Genomic DNA, 16268 nt, shown 5'->3' with positions numbered 1-16268 from the left:
TTGTAATGCTTGTGATGATTCTAGTTATCATTTACTAATCTCCTGTACATTTGTTTCTGGTATTTGGGAATTGGGAGTTGTTTCATTCTTCTCTTGGTTTTGGGTGCAAGTTGATTCATCAGGCTTGTGAGACATACTTATTCTCTTTGGTCACTTTGAGACATAGAAGAAGGGGAATATTAATGTGGAGGTGCATAAGGGCTATTGTTGTGGGAAGAAAGAAGTGCAAGAATTTTCAAAGAGCAAAAAAGATCCAAGGAAGCAGTGATTGAATGTATCAAGATCTGAACAGTTTCTTGGATACTTTGGAGATCTTCAATCCCTTCACATTTGATTACATCCTAATGAAGTGGAGGGAGGTGACTGATTCTTATTCAAAAAGGGACAGCCGGACAGGGTGATTAGGAGGTGGGAACCTCCAGAGAAGGGATATCTCAAGCTTAACTTTGATGGAAGTAGCATGGGAAACCTGGGTCCATCTGGGGTGGGAAAGGTAATAAGATATGAAGGGGTTGTAAAAGCAATTTAGTTGGGGCCAATTGGAGAAGGAGATTCTGTAAGGGTTGAACTATTGGCAGTGTTGGAAGGGGTGCAACTAGCAAGTGAGATAAACATCCAGAAACTTGTCATAGAAGGTAATTCTAAGGTGATAATTAGCTGGATTAAGAAAGAGGAAAAGCATAATGAACATTTGGGAATGAGGAATTAGATGAAGTTTAAATGGCTAACAAGGAATATACATGTGGAAACTGAATGGGTTCCAAGGTTGGCTAACAACCGGACTGATAGTTTAGCTGAGCAAGGGGTGAATAGAAATCGTTTATTTGGGCTGAAGTTGTAGACCTTTTGTGGGGTGGGATAGCCTTTCTATGTCCTCAACCTTGTAGAAAAAGTTGTATAATATTGTTTACTATATGAGACAAATCAGTTTATCTCAACACAAACCAATGACAGGTAGGAGGAACCAAGATAATGAAAACAAGCAGATCTGAACTATAGCAGAACAATCTCGAAAACAATATTAAAACAAATAGAACATGAACAATAACAGAAAATAAAAAAAAAAGATGGTTAAAACACAGAAAATGACTTAACAAACATATCTGAACATAACTGACAAATCTGAAGTCATCTTCGTTGTCATCTTTATCATCCTCATCAGAATCTACCTTCTCTTATGCCATCTTGTCATGAGTGGTTTGATTTTTTTGGTAATAGATATAAAAGAAAATTTCGTTCAAATAAAGTAAAAAAACTAGAGTCAGGAAGGGCGACGAGTAATTACCCATAAAAGACAGTATAAAAAGCTGAAAACTACAAATGTTTCCAGCCCTGCCATTATCTAGCTCTAAAACAGACCAAAAACCTGCCCCAAGAGAACCTTTAGGCACTTCTTTAAAATCTGGTAAAATCAAGAGCCATTCCAGCAGTTTGAAACATGTCCTCAAATAGTTCTTCTCTTTACATCCTTCTTTACCTTAAAAGATCCTTCTATTTCTTTCCTTCTGCAGCTCCCAACAAACTGCAAAAGGTATACAACTCCAATATTGTTTTTTGCTTTCTTTCTCCCATGGAAGATAGGCCAGCTAGCAAAAATATCACTAGGGGAATGTGGGTCTCAACTCAAGACACCAAGTCAAAGAGCCAGAAGAAATAGCCCTGTGTACTTATATAGAAACAACATTCGTAGCATAAATGAAGCACATCTTCCTCTGTTTATTCACAAAACACGCACTTACTAGTCATTTCAAAACCTATTCTTCTTAAATAGTCTTATGTAAGAATACTACTCATAGCTGTTAACCAAGCAAAAACTTCCACCCTTGGAGGAATAGGATTTCTGCAAACACCCTTCACAATAGTTCATTCAAAATGATTCCTAGCCAAAGTTTTATTGAGTGACCTCACTGAAAATCTCTCATTCTTACACTCCGTCCACCATCTTACATTTGGCCTTTCCATACTAATCTCCACCTCTTGAAGCTTAGACAGCAAAATCCAGCATTCCTTGAACTCCCAATTCAATAAGGGTCTTTTAAATTTGGGACAGTATATCACCACTCCCTGTCAACATCAAAAGCATGGAGAAATTGCTATTTTCTTCTCGCTCATATTATACAACCATGGGCACACCTCACAAAGCCTCTCCATCCTTGTCCAATTTTCCTTCCAAAATTTTATACTAGTTCCCTCGCCAACCCTCCAGGAAGTGCAACTCTCCCATCAAGGAATGGAATTTTATTATCTCCTTTCACATCTCCACCCCCAGATGTTGAAACCTCCTTGAATCACACCCAAAGTTGACCAACCCATATTTGCAGGCAACCACCCTTTTCCATAAAGTCTTTCTCTCCACCCCAAACCACCAACCCCACTTTCCCATGGTATGATAAAAGAGAAGAAAGAAGGAGATCAATAGAAGAGAGAAAGAAGAATTAGGGATGCTAACCACGACAAAACTACCTCTCTCAAATAAGAGAGGTGCGTTATGTTAGCACTATAAATATCTACATTACAAAATAGACTCTAATAGTACACATTTTCATTAAGATTTCTGATTATTACTTTTCTACCTAAAATTCCCTCTTTCGTGAGTTTCGTCCATGTTGAACACACTAACAAAATTAAAATTAGATGCATGGATTGTTTAAATTGAAATTATATTCTTATGGTTTTGGTGTTGCCAGCATCCAGGATAATCTAGATTTTTTACCCTTGTTCTTGAGCCAAACTACTTTAGATTTTTATTTTCAATTAGTTTCCTAACTTATGTAGTTTATGGACTTGAATTCAGCAATATATATTATTGTTTTTCTTTTCCAGATTTTGATGAAGATCACCCTCATAAATCATAATAGCAGGCTTTCCTTTATGAACTCAAGATATCTACTTTTTTAACATCCAGCTTTTGGAGTTTTCAACTTCGTACATGTTATTGTTTGATTGGTCAACTTCTTTGAGGTTATGTAAGTTGCTTTACCCCCAAAATTTAAAGGACACCTAGATTTTACCTACATGACAAAAGCAGGAGAACCCAGTGCTACATGGGGGTGGTGGGGCATAATACTTGGCCTTATGTGCCTCTATCATGGTTATGAAAAACATTTACAGCAGGAAACATGTTTTCCCAGAAAGTGGATTGGGATTAGAGTTTTCTTCATAACATGCTTTTGAACTTAAGGTTGTTTTCCAATTGAAAAACACTTCTCTTGTTAATGTTATTTGTCTTAATCTTTTTGGTCGTAAATGAAAATCATATCAGAAAAGAGAGAATCTACAAGATGTAAACAGGTCATAAAGCCAAGAAAAAAAATCAAAGATTAAGTGGCAGCATAAAGAAACCCCTCTACTAACCGTGGGCCTCATACATGAGGCCTTATAAAAGTCAACCATATACATTTGGACTCAAATTTGAAGGTGTCATCCACAGTAAAACAACAAACAGCATTGCTAACTGCTCCCAAACTTGAAAAGAGACCAAATAACAATCTCACGAATTGAGCAATCACTAAAGGGATGGGTCCATCCAGTCCAAGGATGAAAATTTCGCAATGTATGAGCCCGTATTGGCTGATATGTGTCATATCTATGGGTCACCAATACACGAAATCCTTGCTGTTTCAGGGTTTACCCTATTTTGGGGGGGGGGGGTAGATGGTCCTTATACCAACCCCCTGAATAGGTTTAAAAAAAACTATAAAAAATGTGGTGGTGTTACAAAGTCTGATATGCCGCATTTGGCATATTGGACTGTATCGATACTTTGAACCTTGATCCAGCCTATACCTTGGGATGCATAGCGTACTATAATAGCATTGTTTTATAATCCTTAATAATGTTTCACAATTACCAATAAGAAAAGAATTAAGCAACCACCCACCAAATCAGAATCATCAACGGGAAAATAGACTATCCACTAACTGACATCCAGGGGCCTCACTAAATCAACATATACCATAGTATTATCATGAATTAAGCAACCTTTGGTTGTACATGAAATACTTAAGTTTGTCTTGCTACTTCCACACAAGGATCAAAGTTTTGGTATCGGGTATCGTACTGGACAACTCATATATGGATATGGATACAGATACACTTTGGAAACACATGGGTATGAACGAAAAAGATGGAAACACTTTTCTTTTTTTTGATAAATGAATGAAGTTTATTAATCAGCAGAGGAGAATAGTACAATGTCCCAAGGAGAGGCACGCGATGCAACCTCTCCAGGTTAGTTAAGTATAGCTTCTAAAATATTATAACAACTTAGAAAGTAGCACAAAAAAGGACCTCCCTGGATACCCCCTGTTTAGCCAGAGAATCAGCCATAGTATTAGCTGACCTACTTACCCATTTTACCTCAAATCTCATATTCCTAGTTAACCACTTTACTTTTTTGATGAGGTCTTTGTAGCCCCAAATGGTAGCATATGGGTTTAGAAGCCACCTTGTTACCACTTGAGAGTCCCCTTCAACTAGGAGATGATTCACCCCAAGCTGGTTAGCGATCTGAATTCCTTGTACTGCAGCTAGTATTTCTGCCCTGGTAGAGTCCCACACTCCCACCGGTCCTGAGAATAAGGAGATGATATTGTTGTCCTTATTCCTCGGGACACCCCCTATACCTGACGGCCCAGGGTTACCTTGGCTGCTTCCATCAAAATTTAACATGATGACACCTTCTGACGGTGGATCCCATTCTGATAAGCGTTTATTCTTCTTTGTAGAAGTATTAGCTATTACTAACCAATTCCTCCACAAGTCATCAAAAGAAAAATCATCCAATATCTCCACGGTTTTCAGCCAATGTATTGCTCTTGTTAGGATGCAGTCCTTCACTTCATCTAATCTTCTTTCCTTCTCTAAGAAAACTCTTGCATTCCTTTCCTCCCATAGGGTCCATAAGGTTGCTGCCTTGACACATTTCCACATGAACTTGCCTCTTCTAGTGTGCCAAACAGAAAAAGATGGGTTAAATAACATACTCAAATCAGTTGGTGGAGACTACTTACCTCCAAATAAACTAAGGCTCCAACTCCATAAGTCTATAGCAAAAGAGCAGGAAATCAGTAAATGGAAACAATCCTCATTATGGGCCTTGCACAAGAAACACCAATTCGGGGAGAGACAAAGAGAGGGCCGCTTTTTCTGCAAGTTTTCCAAAGTATTGATTTTCCCATAGTAGACTTCCCAACAGAATACAACAATTTTTGGAGGGATAGGTTGGGCCCAAGCTTCTTTGAAAGGGAACCCTTGGGAATTGGGGTTGGAACTGAGGGATTTTTGAAAAGAAGAGCAAGTGAAAGTACTTTTAGGAAGAGGAGTCCAAACTCTATGATTAGACGAAGTGGGGTCCAAACAAATAAACTGTAGTAAATGTAGAAGCTCAGTGATACAAATCGACTCACCATCCCTCAATCCCCTACGAAAACCGAAATCCCAGTTTAAAGACGAGGGACTTAACGGGTTCGGAAGAAAATTTGCAATCAGCTCATTTTTGTGAAGGGATAGAAAGCGAGGGGAATCGATCTTTGAGGGGTTGAGTACCCACCCAAACATCCTCCCAGAACCTGATAACATCATGAAACAGACATCATACCTGATAAAACTGAGGAAGCGAGGGAGAATACCATGTATAGCTTTCCAAGGTTTTGTAAGGGTAGCTTGATGAGATATCCCGGCATCCCATCCATTTCCTGAGCAGCCATGAATGCTAAACACCACCTCATGCCATAATCTCTCTCTCTCTCGGGGCCATCTCCATAACTGCTTCCCAAGGAGGGCTACATTCTTCAGCACTATATTCCTTATCCCTAGACCCCCTTCTTCCTTAGGTTTATTAACTATCTCCCATCTAACCAGATGATCCTTTTTCACCTCCCCTCCATAGAAAGTCCCTCGTTACCTTCTCCAGTTTCTTAGCCTCCCTTGGGGGAATCCTGAACACTGATAGGTAGTAGGTTGGAAGGTTGGCAAGTGTAGCCCTAATCAAGGTCACCCTACCCCCTATTGAGATGTAATTCTTTTCCCAAGATGCCTATCTTTTATCAAAATTTTCCACAATAGGGGCCCATAAACTACTTCCTTTAGTGTTAGCTCCTAAGGGTAGCCCTAAATAGGTCAAAGGCCATGGAGAGGTAATGCAACCTAAAGATATGGAAACACTTGGATACGCTAGGAAAATGTATACAAATCACATAAATACATTAATAACACTTCTTTTAATGTCAAAATAGCCACAAATAATGTATTTATCAAAAAAAAGCCACAAATAATGTTAAAATACATAAGTAATACATATTTTAATGGTATATATGATTAAATACGTTACAATTAATATAGCGGGATTCATATATGTCATAAAATTTATGGATGCATCATTTTTTTTAGAAGAGTCCAATAACAAAAAAGTTAACTAAAAAAATTCTCAAATGTTTTGGTAAACAATATTTTTATTTTTGTAAACAATAAATATGTTATTATAAAATGTAAATAAAAATATCAATTAATAATTTATAAAAATACAATCTTAACTTAAAATATATCATATCTATTAAAATTTCTAAGATATACATCATATGAAAATTCATAATTTTTAATTACTTAACTAATTATTCCATTATTAATATTTTTATTTGTGTAAACTTTCTAAAATACAAAACCAGTTTTTTTTTTTGTTATAAATGTAGATTAGTAGATGTAATAGATTCAATTTACATTATATCCTTGAATATTTTATAAAGAATATTATTATTTTTGTAAATAATAAATATATTGTTATTTAATGCCAAAAGTATTAATTAATAATTTATAAAAATTTCAAGATACATATCATGTGCAAATTTATAAATTTTAAGTACTAAAATAATAATTCTATTATTAATATTTTTATTGTATAAATTTCGTGGTATTAAAAATCAGTTTTGGATATAAATATGGATTTGATAGATTATTTATTCAATTATTTTATACATTTTAAGTACTAAATAATTATTCTATTATTAATATTTTTATTTGTATAAATTTCGTGAGATTAAAAATCATTTTTGGATATAAATATGGATTTGATAGATTATTTATTCAATTAATTTATAAATTTTGAGTACTAAATAATTTTTCTATTATTAATATTATTCTTTTTAATCTATAGTTGGAGTTGTTGAAACATATTTTATTTGTTTGGACCACCTTTGAACATTAAAGATAGTGAAAGTTTTCTTTTATTTATTGTTATAAGATGAAAGGTGGCTTACTGGTTTAAAGATGCATTTAAGTCTGGGGAGTTGTGTGACCTGGGTTATGATCATGCCAATTGTGTTTTTTTTTTACTAGAGATACAATTCATTATTTCTGTGTATCGGTGTGTATTGGCCAATACAATGCGATACAAGCCGATACACACTTGTATCGGTCTGATATGAACAACTTAATGAAACACTAAGTTGTAGCGTATTCTTATCCTTGCAACTTGATACCAATATGATATGGGGTGTATTGTGTCAATATTTAAAACTTGCTTCTACACCCCTGTTTTTGAGGCTCCTGATTGTACCTTCTTACTTCTATTCTGCTTCTGGTTCAAAGTTCTTGCAATGAATTTAGGATTTCTTCCTTGCTTTCATGAAAATCACTTGGTAGGGAATGACTCTTAGCTATTCTAACCAGTGGATGCTCAAAACTTGAACATTTTTCCATTTTACCTATTTGAACACCATTTTTGTTTTTTTTAATTTCTTATAATTCTGACAGGCACTTTTGTTTTTCTATCTTTTCTTATTTCCATATAACTTTTAGTTAATTTATACTAATTCTGTTGGGTGTAATAGTTATTTATCTTTTATTAACAATGTCAAGTTGTGCTTATGTTTCAATGCAATTTCTGTAGAAATTTGGCAGTGCGGAAGAGGATGCATTTAGAAGGGATTTAACCATCAATAGGTAGTTGAATCTGCATTAAATGTGCTGCGTTTATCTTCTTCTGCTGTTACCTATACTACTAATTGTCAAATATGAATACTAGAGAAGCTACTGAAAGCTGTTTGGAAAGCTGCTTGTCTACTTTCTAGAGAAGCTCCTGAAAGCTGCTTCACATAAAAGCCACCCTCCGAAGCTTGTTTGGAAAGCAGCTTCCATTCACAAAATGGGGGCCATTGCTTGGTGTAATGATAGAATCTCAGACTGACAAGCATGAGAATGTGGGTTCAAGTCTGAGAGCAGCCACTTTGTGCTAAAAGCAAAAAATGGCCAAAAGTTAGGGGCAATACTTGTCTCCCACCACAGTCAGATTCAAGTGTCTGACCATCTCTTGATTTTCAGGCCTAAAGCTTAAAACCTAAATCCTAAATTCCTGAACCATAATCCTAAAGGCCTAAGCGTTAAGCCCTAAACCCCTAAACCTTAACTATAAACCCTAAGTCCTAACCCTAAAGCTTAAATCTTAAACCCTAAACTCTAAACTCTAAACTCTAAACCCTTAAGCCCTAATCCCTAAACCCTAAAGTTAGTGTATAAAATGGCTTTGGTTGGACACATGTCCTCTAATCGGGTTGGAGTTTAATATTTTCCAAAGGTTAGGTCCATATCCAGCTTACCCATCTCTAGACCCCAGATACCTGGGTTCAATGTTTGGTAATGGCCTTTTAGTGTCCATTCACAAAATGAATCCCAAATCCCATAAGAGCCCTCCTTTTGTTACCGTCCATCTTCATTGTTCCTCCTCACCCTCATATTCCAATCCTTGTCCCAACTATATGGGTTGGTTACATGAATCCTATTTCACCAGTTCCTTTTATTTAATGCCATATCCATTGTTAAATTATTGGTGCTTAAATCATTTCTTACTACTTAACCATGTCCTTTATGGTCTACCCTTTGCTCTTCTAGCCCCTTCAACATGTAACAAATTACTTTGTCTTATGGGTGCTGTTGATGGACTTCTATGCAAACCATCTTAGTCTACTTTCTCTCATTTTACCACCTACAGGAGATACTCCTAAGTCCCTACATATGAGTTCCTTTCTGATTTTATTCTTTTTAGTTTTCCACTCATCCATCTTAGCATACACAATTATGCCACTCATTTTCTGGACATATTGTTTCTTGACTTCCCAACACCCTTCTCCATACAACATAGCTCGTATTACAACTATTTTATAGGATTTTCCTTTTAATCTAAGTGGTAGTCGCCTATCGCATAAAACTCCTGTCCTGCCCTAATTCTGTGGACAGTATCCTCCTCAATCTCTCCCTTGTTATGAATTATCAAACCAAGGTACCAGAAAAGGCCACATTGAGTTATCTCAATCCATCTTCATTGTTCCTAAAGTGGTTTAATGATAGAACTCCAATCTTCTACCCACAAGTCACTACAACTGCACATTGGGAACATATTCCCATCAATGATAACTCAGATGTTCCTGATGTGCAGCTGTAGTGTCTTGTGGCCTTGTGGATAACAATACAGACTCTTAATGATGAGGCTCCTGAGTTGATCAAAAGCTACCCCAAAGGCCCAAACGCAATCTCAGCTTCAGAATGAAATTAGTTCTACCACCCCCATTCACATTGTGTGTAGTTAGTTTGTCCATTATCTGTAAATTTGTTTATTTCTTAGCTCCAATAATTTGATTCCTCTCCAGGAAAGCTAGCTGGTGCTGGCTTGAGGAGTGTTCCGGGTGTATTGTGAATGAGGAATGGGGCTACTTTAGGAAGAAGATTTATACTTAGACCAATTGGAGTCTGCTTTTTAATATGTGCAATTTAAGTGTTAAACTGTTAACATTAAGCATCCTTCTCACTAGAGAGAGAGGTAGAGATGTGTTGTAGACTTGTAGCATTTGTCCTAACTTTTTCTTTTTCTTCTTCTTCTTCTTCTTCTTCTCCTCACCTTATTCGTAACATGAATTTTATTTATTGCCTAAGCATCACTAGGTCATGCCTTGCCTTGGAGGTCAAAATTCCAAAGTATTTGGCAGTGAGCGACATTGACTACATCTAGATTAATTTGTTATTGATCTTTTGCTTTGTTTGACAGCTTGTTCTATAATATCAATACTAGTTCGGTGGAGGATTTCACTAAGAGAGGTTAGATTTGTTGAACATTCATGACATTTGTGTATATTGTGGGATAAATAGTCACTTAACATTTTTTTTATGATTGTTCTTTCATTCAGGTGTTGCAGATCTTAAATCTGGAAAGATAGTTACTCCTTTACCTCCAAAGGAGACATTTTTGGATGATCCTCTACGAGTTCTTCGAGCTATTCGTTTTGGTATGTCAGATTATCTTTTCCTTTATTCATCTATTCACATTTTGAATTGTAAAATTTCTTTGTTGAGAATTACATAAAAACTTGGTAGTACCAGAATTGTCATCATGAATTAGAAATTGTAGTAATATCAACATATAACTTGGGGTGGAATCTATAATTTCCCTCTAATTTTATTAAATTGTCTTTTCTTCTCCTCTCTTCTTGTAGGGCTGTCAATGGGTTGGGCAGACCTAATAGACTTGAACCAAACCAACCAAATTATATAGGGTCTGGGTCTACATTATTTGTCTTAATTATAATTGTTTTGAAATTGGTTTGGTTGTTCTCAAACCGATTAAGACCCTAACCCATCATCATCATAATCCATGCCTTATCCCAACTATATGGGGTTGGCTACACAAACCCTGTTTCACCAATCTGTTCTATTTAAACCCGTATCACTGTTAAATTATTAGTGCTTAAATCATTTCTTACTACTCTATGTCTCTCTACACATGTCCTTTTTGGTCTACCCTTAGCTCTTCTAGCCCCTTCCACTTGTAACAATCACTTCTTCTAACTGGAGTTGTTGGTGGTCTTCTATGCACGTGACCAAACCATCTTAGTCTACTCTCTTATTTAATCACTTGTTGGAGCTACTCCTAGGTTTCTACAGATGGCTTCATTTCTAATTCTATCCTTTCTAGTTTTTCCACTCATCCATCTTAGCATTTGCATTTCTACCACACTCATTTTCTGTACATGTTTCTTGACAGCCCAACACTTTGCTCCATTCAGCATAACTGTCCTTACAACTATTTTATAGAATTTTCCTTTCAATCTAAATTGTATTCTCCTATCACCCAACACTTTGGGTGTCATTCTCCTCAATCTATCCCCTGTTATGAATTATTGAACCAAGGTACTGGAAATGGTCACATTGAGTTATCTTGTCTTCAATCCTAAGAGTATCCTGATTTACACTCCTATTATTACTAAATTTACATATCATATACCTTGTTTTAGCCCTTATTTTAAAACCTCTAGTTTCTAGGGCATTTGTCCATAAGCTTAATTTTGCTTTTAACATGCACTATGGAACTTTTTCTTGAACATGTTCTTAATTAGGTCATTGTAACTAAAAAATTTCAGGCCTCTTCCACTGGTGTTTTAACATTGGTTGCCACCCCTCGTACATATCCTTAATTAGGTCTATGCCCCTATTTTGAACCCCTTTATTTTCCAAGACCCACCATTTTCTCTCTCTAGGACTATATCATAAGCATATTTTAGATCAATGAATACCATATGAAATCTTTCTTCTTCTCTTTCAACTTTTCTTTTAATCATCTCGAAAGAAATATAGCTTCTATTGTTGATTTCCTTAGCATAAAACCAAATGGGTTCTCTGGTACACTTGTTACAATTTGTAATCTTTGTTTAATTTCTCTCTCTCAAAGTTTCATAGTGTGTTCATGATTTTAATCCCTCAATAGTTATTTCAACTTTGTATATCACCTTTGTTCTTATTAATCCCTCTCAAAGTTTCTCCTATCATTAGGCATGCTCTTTTCTTTTACTATCTTATTAAATAGCATAGTTAGTTATAACAAACTTGCCTCTCCCATACCTTTTCAAGCTTCTATTGCAGTCTCATCAAGTCCTAACACCTTTCCCTTCATCTTATTTAGTGCCTCTTTTATTTCAGTAGGTCTAACTCTAAGAAGGTATTCTTTTTAACACTTTGCTAGCTTATCCTCCGTTAGCACTCTCTCACTGTTGTTTATTTAATAATTTTTCAAAATAGTTTTTTTTCCCATTTTTGTTTGATTTCCTTATCTTTTACCAAGATTCTTTGATCTTTATCTTTAATGCACTGAACATGGTTTAAATCTTTGCCTTTCCTTTCTCTTAGCTTTGCTAGTTTTTGCATTCATTTTTCTCCCTCTTTACTGTCTTTTTGGTTTCCGCAACTTGGATGAGAAAATAGGAATCTTTATCTTTTCCCAAGATTCTTATTTTCTCTCATTTGTTTTGGCCAAAGGAATGAGGTGCGATGAGAACTCACTTGTCAAAGTTAGGAACGTGGGGCCTCACCAAATAGGTGCGACCCCACCGAGAAACGAAAAATCTGAGATGCGAGTGAGAAAAAAATATTGAGGGCATGGAGCTGGTATCTCCACCAAGCATCACACCCCTGAAACAATCAGAACTCTGACCATTGTCATCTTCATCTCCAGCGAAGGTAGGACCTTCGATCATCATCTTCGTCTCCGTTTCACAACATTTAAACCTTTTCTGTATTTTCTTTGCTTGAAACTTCATTCTCTTTCTCTCTCTAGTTGAGCTTCAAATCCTAAACGATAAGGAGTCGGATCATTGTCTTCATCTCCGGTGAAGGTATCTGTAAATGTTCTTCATTTTCCTCTTTGAACTTTTTTTTTTGTATTTTTTTCTCAAAACCTCATTTTTCTTCCCATGCGTTTCAGAGCCCCAATGGCCAAGGAATCTGATAATCATCTTCTTCATCTCTAACAAAGGTTAGATCCGTTTCCTTTGTTCAAATGTTTTTTTTTTTGTATTTTTTTCCTCTAAACCTTTGGTGCTTTCCCCTAGTTAGAGTAGACTAAAGAGGGGTATTTTGGTCCTTTCCACTAAGTAAGGTGTTAGCTGTATGTCTCTTCATATGCAGGGGCATTTCAGTCTTTGTAATATTATTTTTTGTAATGTTTAAGCATATGGTTGACTGGGTTAGATGAATAGTCTTCTCAGTTCGAAACCATTCTTCCTCTTCTCCCTCCTCTCTTCTTCTTCTCTTCTTTCTTTCTCTTCTCTCAGTTCAGCTGAACAGCACAAACATGGTATCAGAGCACCATTGACAGCAGTCGATTAGAGGCTTGACCTTTGGTGACAAGGAAAGAGTACAACAGTCGAGTGAACAGAAAAAAAAGGTTTTTTTTTTTTTCGTGTGGACTGCTGTCACCATGTGTGTGACAGCTGTGGTGATCGAGTAGGTGCAGTCATGGTGGTCTGAACCCTCAAATGAGCAGTTTCAAGAGGGATTCTTTGTGGTTTTAAATCTGCATGTTAGCAGTACAGTGGTGTTTGAAGTGGCCGAATGTATGCTAGGGAAAGTACGTGATGATTGCAAGTGTACTTGTGTGGTAGCTGACGAAGTGTAGTGCAGTGGTTGCAACTGTTTTTTTTGTGTGTGACGGGCAGAACCGACTTTGTAGACTGAAATGGCTTCGATGGGTGATGTGAGTGGTGACTAGAAATCAAGTGTCATTATCTCCTTTGATTTTTTAAACGTCCAGATGACCTCCATCAAACTTAATGGTGAAAACTATGTTCCGTGGGCCAAGTCGGTGGAGGTGTTTTTGAAGGCTAAGAAGAAAGTGAATCATGTACGGGAGGAGAAACCTAGTGCTGAATTCCCAGGTTTTAGTGATTGGGAGCAAGAGGATGCTCAAATTAAGACGTGGTTGTGGAACAATATGGAGCCTAGAATCAATGTTAATTTCATGTTTTTAGATACAGCAAGGGATATATGGGAACATGCCAAGGAACTCTATTCCGGACAAGACAACATCACAAGGGTTTATCAGCTTTATCAGGAATACTTCAGTTTGCAGCACGGAAATCAGATTCTTGAAGAATATTACGCAAGTATGAAGAATCTTCGAAATGAACTTAATGTCTATCATCCCTTGACTCCGGACGTCAAAGTTCAGGAGCAACAAGGGGAATAACTAGATGTTACTCGGTTCTTGGTGGGACTGAAGGCAGAATATGAACCTGTCAGAGCATAGATATTGGGAGGGTCTGCTCTCCCTACCCTAGAAGAAGTGTTTGCCCATCTCTGTAGGATATCTCTCACCCCCATAGTGTAAAATACCTTCTGACAGATCAGCACTTGTTGGCACTCGAGGTGGTTCTTATGGACACAGAGGAGGTGGTCGTATAGTTAAGGGAGGCCGTTGTAACCCTATGGGTGGTCGTGGCAGTGGATGAGGTTGTGATTCAGGGGGAGGTCGTGGCAGAGGAAGGGGGGGCACTACTAGAAAATGCACACATTGTGGGAGAGAAGGACACACAGTTAACTTCTGCTATGATTTGCATGGCCCACCATCAACATGGGCTAATTATGCAGTTGTTGGTGGTAGTGAAGTCAATGGTATTCAACTAGTTGATCCATGATCCTCTATTGTCACAACTACTTCTGGGAAGGAGATGATGAGTATTCAAAGAGAGGAGTATGAGAGATTTCTCCCGGCCACCTCACATTAGAATACTGCCACCCTTGCTCATTCAGGTATAGCTTGCCTAGCATCCAAACCTTCACCCTAGATAATTGACTCTGGAGCCTCTGATCACATGACCGGCACTCCAGGTGTGTTTTCCTCCCTTTCTCCAACCTCTACGTCAAATAATGTTACCCTTGCCAATGGATCTACTTCCCCCATCTATGGTGTTGGTAATGTTAACACAACATCTCTTTCTTTGACTTCTATTTTATACATTCCCAAGTTTCCTTTCAATTTTATGTTTATTAGTAAACTAACCAAATCCCTTAATTGTTCTATTACATTTTTATTTTGATCAATAACAAGTTCATTAAATTCATTGAAACAACATAAGAATAATTACAGCAAGACAGACAAATATTCTTATCTTCCAAATACAACTTAAATCCTCAAAAAAAGAAAAGAAAAGGAAAAGAAGAAACAATTAAGTTACAACTTGGCCCAAAACATTGCTTCCCTTTCTATCCCTTGTTTAGCTAATCCATCAGCTATAGAATTAGCTGATCTTTTAACCCAACTCATCCTGAGTTCCATCTCCTGCACCAGCCACTTGAATTTCCTCCTCTCATTGCTATAGTTCCATAAGCCACAATTGTCTTTAATCAACCACCCTATCACCACCTCCGAGTCCCCTTCAATTATGAGTTTTCTGACATTCCTCTCCTTAGCTTTCTGGACTCCTTCCATAACTGCCAAGATCTCAGCTCGAAGGGAGTCCCCCACTCCAATTGGGCCTGAGAACAGGGCAGAAATGATCCCGTTCTCATCCCTAAAAATACTCCTAATCCCTAATTGTCCAAGATTTCCCCTATAACTCCCATCAAAGTTTAATTTTAAGAAACCAGTAGGTGGGGGCGTCCAAGACACCCTTATTACTGGTTTGGTCTGTGTGCAGTTTGCAATCTCACCCCACTTCCTCAACATGTCATCCACTGTGTAGTCTGTGAATAGCTCTAAAGATTTCAGCCACCGTACATATGGATCACAACCTTCAACTCTTCAGTCCCTCTCTCATCTTCTAAGAAGATCCTAAAATTTCTTTCTTCCCATAATGACCAGTACACTGCAGCCCTCAGTCCTCTCCACATAGTCATTCCCCTTTTATTGCGCCACTTGAAAAAAGAAGGGGAAAAGAGACTCTGCAAGTCTGATGGAGGGTGCCACCTACACGCAAAGAGAGAAAAAGTCCACTCCCAAATTGACTTTGCAAATTGGCGAGACACCAGTAAGTGAAAACCAGTCTCCCCATTTGCTTTGCAAAGAACACACCAATGAGGTGACAAGCAAGTATTGGGTCTCTTCTTTTGGAGCAATTCACTAGTGTTGAATCTTTCTAGATAGGCTTCCCAACAAAAACTACCAACCCTAGGAGGAATTGGTCTGGACAAAACCTCACTAACCTGGAAAGGGGAGGTTGCAGGATTGTGGACTGGCATAGGACTTTGAAGAAGGAAGCATAAGAAAAAGAGCCCATGGGGGTAGGGGTCCAAATTCTAGAGTCCACCTTATAGGGGTCTAAGAAAACATTATCAAAAAGATCAAGGAGGCTCAAAATACTGTCGAGGTCTGAGTTCCTCATAGCCCTCCTCAGACCTAGGTTCCACCCAAACCTAGAACTGGAAGAGGAAGGGGTGATGAAAGAAGAAATTGGCTCATTTTTAAAATCAGAGAGAGCATACAAAGAAGGAAACTGGTCCTTAAGAGGAACATT

General features: G+C 37.3%; 1 protein-coding gene across 2 annotated transcripts in view; it reads left to right on the top strand.

The window, feature by feature from the left end:
• The window catches only part of LOC104596819 (Polynucleotide adenylyltransferase family protein), an 85327-nt gene that overhangs the window by 25379 nt on the left and 43680 nt on the right, over window positions 1-16268 (top strand). For both annotated transcript variants that reach the window (XM_010258119.2, XM_088888633.1), the window contains exons 4-6: window positions 7886-7938; window positions 10034-10083; window positions 10173-10271. In XM_010258119.2, the coding sequence (XP_010256421.2) occupies window positions 7886-7938; window positions 10034-10083; window positions 10173-10271 (202 nt within the window). The remainder of the gene's footprint in view (window positions 1-7885; window positions 7939-10033; window positions 10084-10172; window positions 10272-16268) is intronic.

Source organism: Nelumbo nucifera, chromosome 5 (genome assembly GCF_055504915.1).
Source record: "Nelumbo nucifera cultivar China Antique chromosome 5, China Antique-T2T, whole genome shotgun sequence".
In the NCBI taxonomy this organism is placed as follows: Eukaryota; Viridiplantae; Streptophyta; class Magnoliopsida; order Proteales; family Nelumbonaceae; genus Nelumbo; species Nelumbo nucifera.
The sequence above is the reverse complement of the archived record's forward strand: the minus strand, read 5'-3'. Positions and strand labels throughout refer to the sequence as shown.